General features: G+C 39.2%; 1 protein-coding gene across 1 annotated transcript in view; it reads right to left on the reverse strand.

Moving 5' to 3' along the window:
* Positions 1-15981, reverse strand: part of RGS5 (regulator of G-protein signaling 5) — a 70470-nt gene extending 54489 nt beyond the window's left edge. Inside the window, exon 1 of the mRNA XM_006873430.1 lies at positions 15857-15981. Within this exon, the coding sequence (XP_006873492.1) occupies positions 15857-15900 (44 nt within the window). The 5' untranslated portion in view covers positions 15901-15981. The remainder of the gene's footprint in view (positions 1-15856) is intronic.
* Between the last annotated feature and the right edge of the window lie 628 nt (positions 15982-16609).

Raw genomic sequence — 16609 nt, forward strand, 5'->3', positions numbered from 1 at the left:
TGAAGATTATATGGAAATTCAGAGACTTTGCATGAACTACAACTCTAAATTAGCTGTGTGACCTTGGACACGTCACCAAAACTGGTTTTTCATCTGTGAAAGAAGGTGTCAGTTTGTAACTCTGATCCTGTTCTCACAGTCTGTGATTCTAAGTTGTCAGACTAAAGGGGAAACACCACCACCAGCCATCTTCAGTAGCAGACTCTATCAGTTCAATTCCATTCAAGACATGTATTGAATCGGTCTGGGTGATCAGTATTGTACAAGGCATTCATTCCTAGGTCATAATCAGTTGTCTTTGCTATTCTTGTCTTTTTCCTGCTTAAAGCCAGTATCCATAGTTTCTCATACTTCTAACATATTATCAGGAGGGACCAGTCTCTGGAAAAGGACATCATGCTTGGTAAAGTGGAAGGTCAGTGAAAAATAGAAAGACCCCCAATGAGATGGATTGACACCATGGCAACAGCAATGGGCTGAAGCATAGCAATGATTGTAAGGTTGGCATAGGACCAGGCAGTGTTTCGTTCTGTTGTGCATAGGGTCACTATGAGTTGGTACTGACTTGGCAACACCTAACAACAACAATAAGCCAGAATCCATTTAATAAAAAGTGTTTCAAAAGTATCTTAGTAAAACTACATATTCATTCCTTCACTCAGTTGCAGTCCTGCCATGTGTACTACCAGGTCAGCCTCATTACAAACAATAGGACATTGTCTGGACCAGAAAAGGAGAGAAAGTATGAGGTATTCTTAGTATATCTGAAAGATGAAAGATTGGTGGTGGTAGTGGTTGTGTGCCAACCAGTCAGTTCTGGCTCATAGTAATCCTATATAAAGTTTCCAAGTCTGTAAATCTTTATTGGAGCAGAAAGCCTCATTTTTCTCCAGTGGACTGGCTGGTAGATTCGAACTGCTTAACTTGGAGTTAGTAACCCAACTCATAACCCATTCTGCTACCAGAGCTCCTTGATGAAAGATTTTAGGACAACTAAAATATAATAATAAATAAATAAAATATAATATGTGGTGCTGGGGGTTAATGCGCCAGATTGCAAAGCCATTTGAACTGCAAGGTTGGCATTTCAAGATCACCAGTCACTCCTCAGAAACCCTATACAGGGTCACTATATGTCAAAACCGACTCAATGGCATGTAACAAAAACAACAAAATATAATAACACAGGCTTTGTGGACCCTCAGATGAGAACGTTAAGAAAAATCCCAACCTAATTTTCTCAACATTGAGAAAATGCAAAATATTAAGGAAGAAGTCAAATATTTGCCCAAGAAGAAGAAAAACAAACGTATGTTCACCTTTACTGGAAGAAAATGCATTCCTCCTACCAGTCTCAGCTACAGTTTCCATTTATCTGTAGGAATATCTAGTTTCAACAATAATTCTGGCAATAAAAATATCTCAAGTTGTGTATGTGTGCGTGCATACACATGTACTCACATGAATGCATGTGGGTGCCAAATGACTTGCTTTTTTGGATATGAGGGATTCAGAAGCTAGGTCTATGAGTCTGAAAGATTGTCACCCAGAAAACACTAGAACCCGACCTTTGATAAGGGTTTTTTTGAGAATGTCTTCGTGTGACTTACATTGTTGTCTCAACTTGTCTCAAAGCTGTCCAGGTTGCACAGTGCACATTTCTATTGACTTAGGTATCTCTTGTAAAAACTGTCACTTAAAAGGATTTTCCAAAATGCAGGAAGCTACTTTTTTTAATGGAACATCTTGATTCTTTCGAAACTTCCTGGATTCCCACAGACAAGTGCCTCATCAAGAAACAGATATTATATGTGAACAAGAAGATGTCAAAAAGTGGCAGCTTGACCAAAACTATTCCATAGACTTCAGTGGTAACAGGCACTTAGGGAGGAGAGCACTTCACATTTTCCAAATCTTACCTTCATGCTACCTTCCCTTTTCTGATTCTAATATGATAGTGCCAACATGCTTCTAAAATGTAGAGTGTTAGGGACTGAGTGAAATTCTGTTTAAGTGAATTAGGTGTTGTTTTTAGAACTGTCTCGGGATGAAATTTTGAAGGAAAAAAGAAAACATAGATAATGAACTTGTCCTTATTTGCTTCATAAAGCTAACTCAGTTATCAAGGCTTTCTGCTCCCGTAAAGATTTATAGCCTCGGAAACCCTATGCAGGGTGGCTATGAGTCAGAACCAATTCCCCAGAACATAACAACATTCTCCAATGCATCCAGAATCTGCTTAGCTGAATCCTTTAAACCTTGGAATATGTTGTTTTTGAAGAAGATGACAAGAGAAGTTTTGCAATCTGGTCATAACAACTTAATAACAATGAAAAAGAAAGGACTTACCTAGGTCTTTCAGGAGCATTATGATCGGGGTAAGTAAGGCCCATACCACATGTACATTAGCTGTGCTTCTAATGCATGCATCCTGTGATTAATCTGACCACACCTACAAGGCTTTCCAGAGAAATTCAATTCCTAGTGCTCTGTATTGAGACAAACCATATGCCCCGTTTCTGATTAGAAATTGCTGCTGCTGTGCATATTCATGTCTATCTTGGATTGATACAGTCAGAGGAAATCTTCATGCCACTTCCAAGAATTGCTACTTGGCTAATTCTAAGAAATGCAAATTGACTAATTATGTGAAGGCCTAGAAACTCTGATTCACCATTCTCAAGTCATTCTCAAAGGATGGAAACACTTCAGCTGTTAGGGTAAAAAAAAAAAAAATGAGTCTCTGTCTCTGGTATATATTTATAAGGACATGGTTGAGCTACCTTTTCCACCAGCTGCAGAAAAAATGTGATCTAGTCTGAAAGTAGTTAATGGGGCCACACACCAAAGGCAGATATGTTTGTGTCTTTGGTTCATTTTTCCCTCCCTGTTCTTAAGGAACTTAAACTATTGCGACAAGAAACACCTAAATTACTATAACCAAAGTGTAAGAATCATAGGCTATTTGAAGCCTATTTTAAGGAGTCCCTCGGTGGTATAAATGGCTAACTTGTTGGTCTGATAATCATATCAGGTAGATGGTCGGAGTCCACCCAAAAGTGCATTGGAAGAAAAGCCAGGGGATCCACTTCCAGAAAGCATCAGTCATTGAAAACCCTGTGGAGCATAGTCCCACTCTGACACACATGAGATCACCATGAATCGGAAACAACTTAGCAGCAACTGATTAATGTTATAGGACACTGAGGCCATCCTTTCTCTGTATGGAATTCACCAATAAAACACTTCCCACTGCATCTAAATATAAAACTTTCCAAAATTGAGAGCTTATTCTGAATGTGTCACAAGTCTTTTTAAAGGAATATAGAATTCTTAATATGGATCCCTGGTAGCATAATAGACTTAATTTCAATTTACTCAACTGAAATTAAAAGTGGTGAAAAGAAGAGTGCATATTTTTAATTGATTGCTTCCGACTCGATGGTACCTAACAACAACAAGAACAATTTCCTATATGGCTTGGATGAGATGCAAAAGTAGAATGAGAATGATTCTTTCCTTAGAATATATGACATTTAATACTAGGATACTAAAGGGGATGAGATAGAAAGGATGCAGGAAATCGTACAATCAGTACATCGCCTTTCACAACCATGACAGTAAGTCTCAAAGAAGGTAAAGAAGGACTCATGATTCTGACTTATGCAGGGTTTCCAGGACTGTAAATCTCTGTATGAACAGACAGCCTCATTTCTTGCCCACATAGCAGCTGATGGATTTTAGCCACCAACCTTGCAGTTGCTTATTCCACAGCACCATCAGCTCATTAATAGAGCAAAACTAAACCAGAGCCTTCAAGTTGATTCTGGCTCATATTGGCCCTCTGTGTTACGGAGTAGAAATGCTCTCTATAGGGTTTTCATGTCTGAGACTTTTGGCAATGGTCCCTGGGTGGCACAAGTAGTTTGCAATCAGTTACTAACCTAAAGGTTGGCAGTTTGAACTCACCCACTGGCACTTGAAAAAAAGGCCTGTCAATCTGCTTCCAGAAAGATTACAACCAAGAAAATCCTATGGAACAGTTCTACTCTGTAAGAAATGGGGGTATCCATGAGTCAGAATTAACTCAATGACAAGGTTTTGTTTTTTAAAATCTTTTGGACTAAATCATCAGGACTTTCTCCCAAAGCACCACTGGGTAGATTCAAACCACCAACCATTTGGTTAGTACTCAAGCACTTATCCATTTGTACTACCCAGGGACTACTAGTTCGCAGAGCCAGGATTGAATCTCAAGACTCCTGTCTTCTTCAATCCAGAGCTTTTCTTATTTGTGATACAGACTCATACCTAAAAAGTTTGCATCATACAAGTTAAAGACAGGAGACCTATTATTAAGAGAGATTGAAGAGACTCTCAGGAGAGATCTCAATGTGTGGACCTTTTTTGAATTCTGATACAAAAAAGCCAATAGTAAAAAGACCAATAAAGATATTTGAGTGTTTACTGGATAGCTCTGATATGAAAGAATTATTGTTAATTTTTTTGTATGGATTTAATTTTTTAAAAAAGATAAGGTTATGATAACAAAGGACAAAAAGAAATGAATTTTATTTGAAAGGACTTGACAAATAATTGAATGACTTGAATGATGTTTCCTACAAAGAAGAAGAATTACATATGTAAAGGAATTAACAACAACAAGCTTATTAAAGTTAGTCACTTTATACACATCAGGTCATTTGTTTGTAATAGCACCTCCCCTCAACAAGATAAATATTCTCATTTTGGAGATGAGGAAATGAATCTACTGATTTTCCCAAGGTCAGACACCTAAGAAGTAGACTTACAAATTCCATGTTTTTTCCACTCCACCACGTTGTCATCCAAAGACCTTGTTGGTCATTTGCTATTGTTAAAGCAGAAGCTAGACAGTGAGCTCACCTCTTTCCTTTGGTTTTTCTTTTATATTCCTAAAACCTTTACTCTTAGGAATAACTTTCTCAGACTTTCACTATCTATAGTCTCTTAATGATTCAGCTTTTAAAATACAGTGCAGGCCCAATTTTATCTTAGAACTGATTGGAACTTTAAAGGAAAAAATAAATGTCTTATCTTCTGGCCTCCAGTCATATTCTGGTTCATGTTACTAATGATTAGTCCTGATGGAATTCATTAAAATTTAGTTCCTTTGCTTTCCAGACAGCAGGACAGACGAAAACTATTAACATTGGCCCCAAAGACATAAATAAACTCCCTCCCTTGATATCATCTCTCACATACTAGTGTGTAGTTCTTGTTAGAGAAGGAAAAACAGATTAGGTAACCATTCAAGGAGCTTCCAACAGTAGTTGACACTTCATGATTCAACATAGCCCAGACTAAATGAGAAGCAAGAATAGATGGAGGCAACTAGTTCGAATATAGGATTCCATGCATTAAAGAAACTGGGCCAATAACTGCTTGAGAATTGACCAATGCTAGACAATTTATTGAAGCCAATCAATTGATAAAGGCATACCATCATTACAAACAAAATAAGACTTACCTCCTAGCATGGTTTTCCTAATGAAATTACAAAAACCCTGGAGGATTTCATCTTTCTTCTCCCTATTCCCATTCCCCTCGACCCGAATAGGAATCTCTCTTTATTTAGCAACATTTACTCTTTATCCCATTTTAGCCTAACATGTCTTTTACTATCATTCTTCCCAATTCCTTGTCAACTCTTAGTGACCTTGTATAGGATTTCCGAGGAGTGGCTGGTGGGTTTGAACAGCCAACCTTGCAGTTAGCAGTACTTATCCTATAACACCACACTACGACTCCTCCTAATCCCTATGACCCAAAAAACCAGCAAGCTCAACTGGGAGCAGTCTTGTCTGTACTTGTTGAAATTCATTTATACATTTTTTGGAAAAAATATTCATTGTCTATTAGGTGCCATGTATAGGGACACTGGTGCTTCAGTGGTAGAATCCTCGACTTCCAACAGGGAGACCCGAGTTCAATTCCCAGCCAATGTGCCTCATGTGCAGTCACCACCTACCTGTCCGTCTGTAGAGGCTTATGTTGATATGATGCTGAACAGGTTTCAGTGAGGGTTCCGGACTAAGACATACCATAAAGGAAGGGCTGGTGATCTACTTCTGAAAATACTTAGCAAAAACCTTATTCATGACAATGATCCCAGCAACAACTGATCATGGGATGGCACAGGATGGGACAGCAGTTTGTTGTGTTGGGTATGGGTTGCCGTCAGTAGAGACTGACTCTCTGGCTGCTAACAACAACAGGTGCCTTGAATATATTGCGGTGGGTGATTTATCTTTTTAGGCAAATGAGGAAAAATTTTTCCCCTGAGCAAACCTCTTTAGTGTCTTCAGAGCAGGGAGCAGAAGGGTATTTGGAAAATTCCAAAGGAACAGTATGCAAGTTATGCTACACAGGAGGGAACAATGCTGGTTAACTGTGATCAGGAACTCAGAAATGTTACCTTCCCTATTTGCATTCTACAATTCCCAAAACTACCAGCATTGTTTATATACTTGAGGTGCACTTATACTCTTAGGTGAAGTAAGAATTAAATACACTATGTCACTAAATCAACCAGATCTGTTGCTGTCAATTACTACTCATGGTAACCACATGTGTTACAGAGTAGAACAGCTTCATAGAACTTTCTTTCTGCAATCTCTGTGGAAGCAAATCATCAGGTCATTCTTCTGCGATGCCACTGAGTCAGTTTGGGCTACCAACCTTTAGGTGCATAAACCATTTGCTTTATTCATGGTCACTACCTGCTTTTATAATATAATATAAAATCAGATCTTTCACAGAGTAAAAGTTCTGTGACACCTCATTTATATGCAAGGGAAAGTTCTATCTTTGTGGCAATCTTAATCTTAGATATACCTTAACTTCTCTAGAAGTTAAGTTGATACTTGAACTTGGTACCAAAACTAGTCAGCACTAAGGAACAAAAATCATTATACTAATTGTTTTGTATCATTATGACAACTTTTGGGGAATCATCATAATAACCCTTTTCATTTCAGAATACTTCCATCTTTTTCTAAATTGGAGTATTTACTCTAAAAATTAAACTTGATTATATGCAAGTTCTGGCTGAAGCTGAAGAAGATTGAAACAAGTCCATGAGAGCCAAAATGTGACATGGAACATATCCCATCTGAATTTAAAAATCATCTCAAGGATGAATTTAATGATTGAAGACCAGATAGTTATGGGATGACATCAAGAATGTTATACAGGAATAAAGCAAAAGGTCATTAAGAAAACAGAAAAAGACAAAAATGGATGCCACAAGAGGCTCTGAAATGAGCTCTCCGGCATAGAGATGCTAAAGCAAATGGAAGAAATGTGGAGATAAAAGCGCTAAACAGAAATTCAAAGGGAACTAGGGAAGACAAAGACAAATATTACAATGAAATGTGAAAAGATTTGGAGTTAGAAAACCAAAAGAGAAGAACATGCTGAGCATTTCTCAAGCTGAGGGAACTGAAGAAAAAATCCAAGCCTTGACTTGCAATATAAAGCATTCTGTGGGCAAAATGTTGAATGATGCAGAAAGCATCAAAAGAAGATGGAAGGGATACACAGTCACTGATACAAAAAGAAATGGTCGATGTCCAACCATTTCAAGAGGTAGCATATTATCAACAGTTAGTGATACTAAAGGAAGTCCAAGGTGCACTGAAGACACTGAAAAAGAACAAGGCTCCGGGAATTGATAGACTATAAATTGAAATCTTTCAATAAACTAATGCAGCACTGGAGGCACTCAGTAATCTGCCAATAAATTTGGAAGACATACCTGGCCAGCTGATGAGAAAATATCCGTATCTGTGCCCCTTATAATAGAGGTGACCCAATGAATGCAGAAATCATCAAACAATATCATTAATATCACATGCAAGTAAAATGTTGCTAAAGAGCATTTAAAAATAACCACAGTAGTACATAGACAGGGAACTGCCAGAGGTTCAAGCCAATTCAGACGAGGATGTATTACAAGGGATATCATGCTGATGTCAGTTGGATCATGGCTGATAGCAGAGAATATAAGAAAGAGGCTTGTCTGTGCTTTATTGACTATGCAAAGGCTTTTGATTGTGTGGATCATATTAAGCTCTGGGCAACATTGCGGAGAATAAGTATTCCAGAACATTCCATTGTGCTCATGAGGAATCTGTATGTAGACCAAGAGGCAGTTGTTTGAACAGAACAAGGGAACATTGAATGGTTTCAAAATTAGGAAAAATGTGCACCAGTGTTATATTCTTTAATCATACTTAGTCAATCTGTATGTTGAGCAAATAATCCAAGAAACTGGATTATATGAAGAAGAACATGGCATCAGAATTGGAGGAAGACTTATTAACAACTTGTGAAATATAGATGATGCAATCTTGCTTGCTGAAAATGAAGAGGACTTAAAATACTTACTGATGAAGATTAAATATCACAGCCTCCAGTATGGTTTGCACCTCAATGTGAAGAAAACAAAAAATCTTCACCATTGCACCGATAAATAACATCAAGATAAATGGAGAAAAGTTTGATGTTGTCAAATACTTCATTTTTCTAGGCTCAGCCATCAACACTCATGGAAACAGCAGTCAAGAAATCAAGGATGTATTGCATTAGGCAAATCTGCTGTACAAAATCTCTTTTAAAGTGTTCAAGAGCAAAGATTTCAGTTTGATGACTAAGATGTGTCTTACTCTGAACTATGGTATTTTCAATAACATCATTTGCATGTGAAAATTGGACAACGAATAAAGAAGAACATAGAAGAATTGATACATTTGAGTTATGATGTTGGAGGAGACTATCAAAAGCACCATGGACTACCAAAAGAACAAACCAGTCTGTGTTTCAAGAAGCACAGTCAGAATGCTCCTTGGAAGCCAGGATGGCCAGATTTCATCGCTCATGCTTAGGATATATTATCAGGAGGAACCAGTTACCTGGAGAAGGGTATCATGCTCAGTAAAGTATAGGGTCAGCAAAAAAGAGGAAGACCCCCAACAAGATGGATTGGCACAGTGACAGCAGCAATGGGCTCAAGCGTAGCAAAGATCGTGAGGTTGGAGCAATACAGGGCAGTGTTTTCTTCTGTGGTGTATAAAGTCACTATGGGTAAGTACTAACTCGATGGCACCTAACAACAAGGAGATTCCCATCTATACAGCACTCTCATACAGCGCAGCTCTGGATATGCCATAGGGTAGAAATTGTGTGGTGGTACCTATCTATTGCTCAGATGTTTGGATTATGTGTCTCTTTAAAATATTATGAGGACTACTTTATAGTTAAATGAGAAATAGTCTTCAAAATCTAAATAAATAAATGAGTAATAGCTTTGTACAAATATGTCGAAGTTGACGCTGGCTTAATACTTCCTTAAACATTGAGAAAGAGATATTTTCTAGGATTAAATTTCTCCTTACATGAAGTAAATAATATTTTTGGTAAACCAGAATTATAAATTGTTTGTTTTTGACACATCCTGTAGTTTCAGGACAAATTTGGGTTGTTGGTGGTTGCGTTTTTTTTTTTTTTTTAACTCTTCTCTGCACCCAACATTTTAGGGAGGAAGACATTAGGAAAAAGTTTTCTTTAATTATGTATCTCACTAGTCACTGCAACCAGATGTATCTTGCTTCATCTAAACTGTATTAGGACTGGAAAGGATACTGTTGTTGCTGTTGTTGAGTGCTGTTGAGTTGGTTCTGACTCATAGTGACCCTGTATAGGGTTTCCAAGGAGTGACTGGTGAGCTTTAACCATTAACCTTGTGGTTCAAACCAACTTTGCAGTCCAGCTCATTAACCTACAATGCCACACCAGGACTCCGGAAAGGTTATTAAAGACCATCTAATCCAACTTCCTTTTATTACATAAGAACACAGAGTTCTATGAAAATAAAGTAACTTACTCAGTGTCACAAATTTAGATAATGACAAAAATCAGTGTGCTCCTATTCTTTAACCAGCACTCTTCCCACAATAAGAAATGACAGTATGCTTATCAGATTTTTGTAAATTGAAACCTATTCCCAAATGCAATAGGGAAAGCAATTTAACGCTAATGGAGTTTTTCATTGGTACAGACTCGTTTTGTAATGTGTATTTCTTGACTGTATTTATTTTAGAATGAATTTTCAAGTATCTGTGTATCTAGGCATTGAGGCATACCCATGTTCCTTTCTTAATTTGGAAAGAAGTTATGAAGAGATGGGGACTGTAAGGATGAGGGAGGTGCACAGTCAGAGTGTCACTAAAGGAACGATAACTTCGGAGGCATTTATTTAAGGAGTATCACTTTTCCCTTAAACTAGACAATCTTACATTCTTGTTCTTTTATCAAAATCTCCATGAGTGTGTGCTAATATCTTCACAGCTCACCATTCCATTTCTCCAAAACACTTCTGAGGGATAGTATTATAATTGGAATTGTCAGTCTATGAACAATGATAACATATCATGAAAAAACTAGAAAATAATTGTAGGAAATTGCTATATTCCAAAACATTAGAGGATGACAGTAATCTACACAGAAAAGCTACACATGCATCTATTGTGAATTAAAAGATACATAATGTGTTTTAAAGGAGCTCTGTTCCACGGGAGAAAGATGAGGCTTTCTGTTCCCATAAAGATTTATAGCCTCGGAAGCCCTGTGCAGGGTCGCTATGAGTCGGAACTGACTCCATGGCACATGACAACAACAGCAATGTGTTTTGATACTAATGTTTATGGTTAATCAGATATAAAACAATTTTCATCTGTGTGTTTCAGTGACCATTGTTGTTGCTAAGTGCCGTCAAATCATTCCAACTCAAAAATAGGTTTTCCAAAACTTTTTAAATCTTGGTGGAAGCAGAAAGTCTCATCTTTTTTCCCATGGGACAACGGGTGGGCTCAAACCACTGACCTTATGGTTCACAGTCCAGTGCTTATCTTATGAAGCCATTGCACTCCCCAGTGAATATTAAGTATATATATTTACAAGAGCAAAAAGGGCAAAATTATTAACAATGCTGAACTTTCAACAAACATGTACTAGTTATTCACTAAATGCCAAGCATTGTGTCATAGAATCATAAAATGCCTATAAGATTGATATTACAATCATTTCAGAGTCAGTTATTCAACAGTTAATAAGGTCAAATACATTCCCTGCTTTGAGAGTACACGTTTTTCTAAATAAGTGGCATCCATTAAAGCTGTTGAGAAAATCAAATTGCTATTCTCATCATTGCAAACAGTGGGAAAGAAAACAACCATGCATTACCATATATTCAAAGAACTTTGGGTATCTTTCACCTCCCTGCTTTCCTATAGAGCAGGTAGGCTGATAGCAATAAATAGCATTAAAACCTGTTCACCTGTGACTGGCTTACAGGCTTTAAGGGGGAGCCTAGTTCCAGATGGGGCAGGGGTAGACAGAACCTCCACTGAATGATTTCCAATCTATTGGGACCGGGCTGACAAAAGAAAATGGGGATAAGACTCTTGTGGTACAACAGTGAATACCTGCCACCAAGACTGACTATAAGGGTCGGAAATGTAGAGGCAGTTTTTTTGTTTTTGTTTTTGTTTTTGTTTTTGTTTTTGTTTTTGGCAAAAAGAGGAGACTGATTGATTTTGCAGCCCAGGAGCAGAGAGGTCCCTGAGACCATCAAGCGAGAAGAGCAGAAAGTGTGACCCTACCCAGAGAGGCAGTGAAGCCAGACATGGAGACAGAGATGTTTGCATGGACAGATGGAGTGGCTGGGGACACAGGACTCAGTGAAGGAGAGGAGCTGTTTGTTGACAGCCAGGGGGTGCAGGTCTGTGGGGTATATCCTTTGGTTATTTGATGATGCATGGAGGGATTGTTATCATTGCAATGAAATGTAATATGATAGGATGAATGTGAAGCTGAGGTGGGACAGAGGCAAATAATGATATATGCACAACCCTGGAACAACAGAGCTATGGGATACAGAGATTGAGATAAAGTTGGAATGTGGAAAAGGGGGTAAAGAATGTTAAGATGCTTGGCTGTCTTATGAATCTTGGTTTCCCTGGCATACCACTATAAAATAGACACTGGAGAGGGAGAGAAAGGAATAGCCAGAAATATCACCATAGAAAGCTTGTAAGTCCGTCTTCTGCCTATAACTGATTGGAATACGTAAAATGGGGCTACAATGTGCCCAGTGAAAGAGGCTTCCTGGGGAGTCTCAGTATTACATGAGACCCTAGGTGGATTCCTCAATAGCATCCAGAATCTTCTGAGGGGAAATTTCCACTTGAAATGATAAGCAGACCAGCCTGGAGCAGCCAGAAGAACAGAAAATACTTCCTGAAAGAAAGATTGACAGGAAAAATACAAGACAATACAGGCTGATCGACTGATAACTACAAGAACAAACAAGTGGCTTGCCCAGGAGACATCAAGGCAAGTGGTCAGGTCCCCTCAGGGCAAACATCCTTCAAAGGCTAGGACCCAATGGGAAGTGAGGAAAGGGTAGCAGTGGAGCTGCGAGCTAAGCCCTACAACGTTCAATGGACTCCTGTGAACCTGGCTAGAGACCTGGCTGGCCAGCAGTGTGGCAAGACCTGGGGACCCTTGGGCCCAGAGTCAGTGACATACAACAGAGAACTAGAGTGGAGAGTGAAGCATCCAGCTGATAAGAAGAGTGGGCACATGCATAAGTACACCCACACTTGCAGATAATATCCACTTGACCTGGCTTCAATGGCTGGATGATCAGAGCTCAGCCAGAAGAAAGAAGGAAAAAAAAGAATAATCTGATACAATTTGATGAACTTGACCTACACCTATGGAAGCAGTAGCTCAAAAGAGGGAACAAATCTTCACAGCGAGGATTACTCCCACCCACTCCACACAAGGAGAGGACAGGGATGGGCAACTTGGACATTGGCTACTCAGAAGGGGAGGGGGGGTGTTACAGAGGCAAGAAGTGACTGGCTTACAAGCTTTCAAGAGGGAACCTAGATCCAGAGGGGGTGGAGCAAGATAGACTCTCCACTGAGTAGTATCCAATCTGTCTAGGTGGGGCCAAGAAAAGGAGATGTGGATAGGTCTCTTGCAATACAATGGTGAGTAATTGTTATCAGGACTGATTGCGAGAGCTGGAAACGTAAAGATAGACGTTTTGTAGCAAAGGGAGGGGCGGGATTAATTTTGCAGTCTAGGGGCAGAGGTCTCTGGGATCATCAAGGAAGAAGAGCAGAGAACAGAACCCTACCCAGGGAAGCGGTGATACATGAAGTGGGGAGGGAGGGGCAGAGGAGGTGGGGGCAAGCTTGAGTGGTATACCCTGTGGTTGGTGGATGATGCGTGGAGGGGATTGTATCCATGGCAAGGAAATGATATACGAAGGGATCAATGTGAAGCTAATGTTCCCTCATATAAACTATCACATAACTCAAAATAAAGCATCCTATTATAAAAAATAATAAATTAAAAAAAAACAACAAACCTGTTCGCCTTTCCAAGAGTAGTCTAATGAGCCATATGGATCACTTACTAGTACAATCTAAATAATACTGCTTTATTGTTATTAGTTTATTTTATGATAATCTTAAAACAATCTGTGCTTCTGGTGACAGAGAATGAGTGCAGATTTATTTTCAGTCACTAAATAGTATTGCTGGAAACCAACTTCTAAGCTACAATGTTATCTCTTTAAAAATCATTTTGAGTTTATTTGTTACTGTTGTTGTTAAGTGCTGTCGAGTAGATTCCAACCTATAAGACCCTATATAGGGTTTCCAAGGAGCAGCTGGTGAGCTCAAACTACCAACCTTACATTTCAAGTGACTTTGCAGTCTGGTGCATTAACCCACAGTGCCACACCCGGATGTTATCAAAAAGGAGACCTGCGTTGGTAAGAGACTGGAGAAGTCACACATAGTCCATTTAACAAAGCAACCGTTTAATATAGCATCACAGTTGCTTTAATGGATGGAGTTAGACTGCACAAAGGTTACCCTTTTTTTTCTTTCATTAAATAATGAGGAATAGAACCAAATTTAATCAAATCAATTCTTAAGAAATGTCCCTAATTCTCTGCATTGGGTAAGGACTGTTGGATTAATTTTCTAGAAAGTCAACATTTGCTCCTTTTCTTTATTTACTTAAAACCTACATACTTCGGTTCCCTCCAGAATGTTGTCTGGCCTAAGGACAACCTTTGAGATTCAGTGGTGTAGCACCTATGAAAGAATACAACAACAACAACAACAACAAACCCGCAAAAGCAAACCCACTGCTATGACTCAGAATCTTATTGATTCGGAGTCACAGCAACTGAATAGAACAGAGTAGAATTGCTCCACAGGGTTTCCAAGTCTGTAATCTTAAAATTAGATTGTTGCATCTTTTTCATGTGGAACAGCCAGTGGGTTAGAACCATCAGCTTTTTGGTTAGCAACCCAATACTTAAACATTGTTCCACCTGGGCACCTTTTAAATAAAGATTTCTAGCTAATAAATAACTCTGTGTCCCAAACGTTGGGTTTTGTTTTTTCTGTTCAGTAACCCTTTCCTTCATTCTATTGAGGTCAGAATATCATGACATCCCCACTGCCTCACTGCAGATGTGTCTTCTTCTCCCAGTTCATGGACATTAATAAAAGTTAACATTTATATAGTTCTACCATGAAACCCAATGCAGGGTCACTATGGGTTGGAACTGACTCGAAGGCACTTCACAACAACAGCAACCATGTGCCAACAGAGCTTTGGTGGTGCTATGGGTGAAGTGTTATGCTGTTAACTGAGAGATTGGTGGTTCAAACCCACCAGCTGCTTCTCAGGAGAGAAACAAACACACAAAAACAAAAAACTGAGTCTCAGAAACCCTAAAGATCACTTCTGATGATGGTGGGTGTGCCACTGAGTCAGTTCTGACTCATGGCAACCTATATTGGGTTTCTGAGGCTGTAAATCCTTATGGGAGTAGAAAGTCTTCTGTTTTTCTGTACAGTGACTTGTAGATTCAGACTACTGACCTTGTGGTTAGCATTCCACTATACTACCTGGGCTTCTTGAGGAGCTGTTCTACTCTGCCCTATGAGTGCAAGGTCACTATGAGTCAGAATCAACTCAAAGGCAGTTAAGTTTTGGGTTTACCATGTGGTAGATATTGCTCTGAACTTTCCATATGCATTGACTCACTCAATCATTATAACTAGCCTGTGGAGTCCTGGTGTGGTGCTGTGGGTTAATGCTCTGGACTGCAAAGTCTGTTTGAACTGCAATGTTGGCGGTTCAAGCTCACCAGCTCTTCCTTGGAAACTCTATACAGGGTCGCTCTGGATTGGAACCGACTTGATGGCACTTAACAACAACTAAGCTATGAGTAGATATTCTTACAACCTGCATTGTACAGATAAAGAAACTGAGAAACAGATGCTAACTAAATTGCCTAGTGCCATACAAACAGTAAGTAGGAGTCAGGATTTATACCCAGGCAGTTTGACATTATTAACCATAATTTATACCCAGGCAGTTTGACATTATTAACCAGTTTGCACATTCTTAACCATACATATTTTACTCATAATAAGCACCTATAAATAAGCACCTCTTCTGAAGAAACAATGTTCTCGATATTAAATGAAGTACAAAATACACCATGTTTTATTCGGCTTCTAGTTTGGATCTTTTAAAATCACTGCTAACGACCCTCTGCATTGTTAACAGAGAATAGACAACTCCTAGTCTAGAATCAAATACCTTTTTCTACTTCAGTTTAAAGTCTATCTACAGTGGCCCCTGTTGGAATCCTCCCCTGAATAAGCATCCTCTGTATCTCCAACTCTTAAGTCAAAATAACTTTTTTTCTCACCTCTCCAGGCATGAGTGTGGCAAAGCTGCAAGTCCTTTGCACATTTTGACAAGTGGTTTCGCTCTTCAGGTTTGAGCACAGATTCTTAACAGCAGAATTGGTCTCTGAAAGCTTCAGTAGTGTCTGGGACAGCCTTGTCCTCTGAGGAATATATAGAGGCTCTTTCCCAGCCCTCTGTCCTGCTTCAGACCAATCAAGAGCCTTAGAGAAAATTACAGGCGAGGGAGCAGCAACAGTCCTGCATGCAGTGGAGGGTGGAATTCTTTCTTTGCTGCCGGCACTGCTTCAACATTAGGTTTTCACAGTGGCTCTTATCAGTACACTCCTTTGCTTATTTTGCCAGGCCAGGGTTAGGCCCTAAGCCATGCATGGGGTCACTCCTGTTTAACTTGTCATCTCTAGTTAGCCACCGGGAAGATACGGTGTTTGTTGGGAAGCAGAGTGCTCTGGACTGCCTCAGATCTGTCAAGGGCTGCAAGGGCCCTGAGAGATTATTCAGTTCAGCTTTGTTTCAGAGTTGAAGAGACAGAGATTTAAAGAGAAGTCCAGTGAACTCATAGTTGAGTGTCTGCCACTTGCCAGACACTCACCTGGATGTTAAGATCTGAAGAAGAAAGTGGCATTCCTGTCTTCAAGATCCCAAAACATAGCACAGTCAATACAATGTAAGTAAGTGACCTGGCTGTTAAGATCTGAAGAAGAAAGTGGCATTCCTGTCCTCAAGATCCCAAAACATAGCACAGTCAATACAAT

Source organism: Chrysochloris asiatica, unplaced genomic scaffold (genome assembly GCF_000296735.1).
Source record: "Chrysochloris asiatica unplaced genomic scaffold, ChrAsi1.0 scaffold00241, whole genome shotgun sequence".
Taxonomy (NCBI): domain Eukaryota; kingdom Metazoa; phylum Chordata; class Mammalia; order Afrosoricida; family Chrysochloridae; genus Chrysochloris; species Chrysochloris asiatica.